This window comes from Prionailurus viverrinus, chromosome C1 (assembly GCF_022837055.1).
Source record: "Prionailurus viverrinus isolate Anna chromosome C1, UM_Priviv_1.0, whole genome shotgun sequence".
NCBI classification, from domain to species: Eukaryota; Metazoa; Chordata; class Mammalia; order Carnivora; family Felidae; genus Prionailurus; species Prionailurus viverrinus.
In genome coordinates, this window is record NC_062568.1 from 9537628 (window position 1) to 9540722 (window position 3095).

Here is a 3095-nt window from a genome sequence, read left to right on the forward strand (position 1 = left end):
TTATTAGAAGAAATATGGGACACAGGCATTTTAAAAGTTTACTTTCTTAGCGTGTTTACACAGGAAGAAACTTCACTAGGTTAGCCTGCTAGCTGGGACCAGAGAAGATCCATATTCCGGAGATTATTAAGGTATAGAACTTTTAAAATTGACAGTTGGGTTTAGTGTCAGTGTAAGAACAAGTTATTTCTGAAAAATATATGTAAGTAGGATTCATCCATAAGGAAATTCAGTATGATTGATGTTAAGATGCTGTATTACTTCATCATATATAATGTCACTGCTGTGGTGTTTCTACAACAAAATTAGACGGACAGTTCAAGAACTAACCCACATGGTTTCTTGATACAACCTTAAGGAAATAATTCAGTGTGTGTGTGTGTGTGTGTGTGTGTGTGTGCGTGTGTGTGTGTGTGTACACGTGTACATACATACATCATGTTTTAAATTAAGGCAACTAATTGTTTCGGCCAATGATTTTGGTAGGAATGCTCTACAAGAAAACTAAAAGTCACCTTGGAAATTTTTTATTAATGCATACTTTAAAAACATACTTTAATGCATTATTAATGCATACTTTAAAGACAATGCACACTTTAAAAAAAGACAAACTACATGTTTTTCAAATTAAAAAACAAAACCTCATATCAGTCTTTTGGTTATTATTTTAACCAAGTGAATGCCGTGCAAAATTGATGTAGTTGGGTAACAATTTCACTGGATTCCTGCAGTTAGCTTGTGAGGGGTTGTATAGGAAATATGTATGGCTTTTAAAAAGAGTCATCCTAAGTTTAATGTGAAACAATCTCTGCCATGTGTTTTCCCTCAATGGTCAGTTACTGCTTTTGCTATAGTGACTTCTAGTTTTCCATTTGTGTTAATTCATATTTTCTATGCTTTAGGGACATCTTTCAAACATGGCAGAAACTAAGACTCACCGGCTTGGAGCAGCTCTGTCTCTGATCCCTTTAATTTTCCTCATCTCTGGAGATGAAGCAGCTTCATTTCAGCGAAACCAGCTGCTTCAGAAAGAACCAGACCTCAGACTGGAGAATGCCCAAAAGTTTCCCAGTCCTGAAATGATCAGAGCTTTGGAATACATAGAAAAACTCCGACAACAAGCTCACAAAGAAGAAAACAGCCCAGACTACAATCCCTACCAAGGTATCTCTGTTCCTCCTCAGAAGAAAGAAAATGGTGATGAAAGTCGCTTGCCAGAAAGTACAAGGGATTCTCTGAGTGAAGATGAGTGGATGAGGATAATACTTGAAGCTTTGAGACAGGCCGAAAATGAGCCTCAGTCTGCACCGAAAGAAAAGCCCTATGCTTTGAATTCAGAAAAGAACTTTCCAATGGACATGCCTGATGATTACGAGACTCAACAATGGCCAGAGAGGAAGCTCAAGCACATGCGATTCCCTCCTATGTATGAAGAGAATTCCAGGGATAACCCCTTTAAACGCACAAATGAAATAGTGGAGGAACAATATACTCCTCAAAGTCTTGCCACACTAGAATCTGTGTTCCAAGAGCTAGGGAAACTGACAGGACCAAACAACCAGAAGCGTGAGAGAGTTGATGAGGAGCAAAAACTTTATACAGATGATGAAGACGGTATCTACAAGGCCAATAACATTGCCTATGAAGATGTGGTTGGGGGAGAAGACTGGAACCCAGTAGAAGAAAAAATAGAGAGCCAAACCCAGGAAGAGGTAAGAGACAGCAAGGAGAATATAGAAAAAAATGATCAAATCAATGAAGAAATGAAGCGTTCAGGGCAGCTGGGCCTCGAGGATGAAGATCTCCGGAAAGAGAGTAAAGACCAACTCTCAGATGATGTCTCCAAAGTAATTGCCTATCTGAGAAGGTTAGTGAATGCTGCAGGCAGTGGGAGGGCACAGAATGGGCAAAGCGGGGAAAGAGCAACCAGGCTTTTTGAGAAACCACTTGATTCTCAGTCTATTTATCAGCTGATTGAAATCTCAAGGAATTTACAGATACCCCCTGAAGACTTAATTGACATGCTCAAAACTGGAGAGAAGCCAAATGGATCGGTGGAACCCGAGCAGGAGGTGGAATTTCCTGTTGACCTAGATGACATCTCAGAGGTTGACGGAGACCGTCCAGATGCTCTCCCAAACAAAATGCTCTCCAAGAATGGTTATTCTAAAACACCCGGTCGTGCTGTGGCACAGGCCCTACCAGAGGGGCTAACTGTTGAGGACATTTTAAGTCTTTTAGGGATGGAAAATGCAGCAAACCAAAAGCCTCCATATGTTTCCAGTCAGTACAACCGAGAGAAAGTTCTGCCCAGGCTCCCCTACGGTCCTGGAAGATCTGGAGCGAACCAGCTTCCCAAAGGTGCGTGGATGCCAGATGTTGAGAATAGACAAATGGCGTATGAAAACCTGAGTGACAAGGATCAAGAATTAGGAGAGTACTTGGCCAGGATGCTAGTGAAATACCCTGAGATCATGAATTCAAACCAGGTGAAGCGAGTTCCAAGTCAAGTCTCCCCTGAAGATAACCAACAGGAAGAGGACCAAATTGAGCAGGCCATCAAAGAGCAGTTGAATCAAGGTAGCTCTCAGGAGACTGAAAGACTGGCATCGGTAAGCAAAAGGCTCCCTGTGGGGCCCCCAAAGAATGATGATACCCCAAACAGACAGTACCTGGATGAAGATCTGTTAATGAAAGTGCTGGAATACCTCAACCAAGAAAAGGTAGAAAAGGGAAGGGAGCATATTGCTAAGAGAGCAATGGAAAATATGTAAGAGTTTTCATCAATTGCCCTACTTTCTTCCTCGAACCCCAAGAAAACCCCAACATTTCTCTTTAGTGTGTTGACTTCTATCCTGTTAACACTGTAATATCTTTAAATGATATAAAGGCAGATGATTCCATTTCACTGGGGTATCTGCTTCACTTATTCTGAGTTGTTCTCTTGTGTATGGATATGTGTCAATGTTAGGACTTCTGGATAAAAATTAATCATATCCCTTAATCAAGAAAGATATGTGTGATAGTGTTTAATAGTGTATTTAATGGCTGTGGCCTTGTTGATGCTCACATATTATAAAGAGTATCCTATAATT

At 40.6% G+C, this 3095-nt stretch overlaps 1 protein-coding gene across 1 annotated transcript; it reads left to right on the forward strand.

Annotated features, from left to right (window-relative positions):
- Positions 1–902: 902 nt before the first annotated feature.
- Positions 903–2774, forward strand: SCG2 (secretogranin II). The gene has a single exon (XM_047873317.1). It carries the CDS (start codon positions 918–920, stop codon positions 2772–2774), a length of 1857 nt encoding a protein of 618 aa, XP_047729273.1. The 5' UTR covers positions 903–917.
- The last annotated feature ends 321 nt before the right edge of the window (positions 2775–3095 follow it).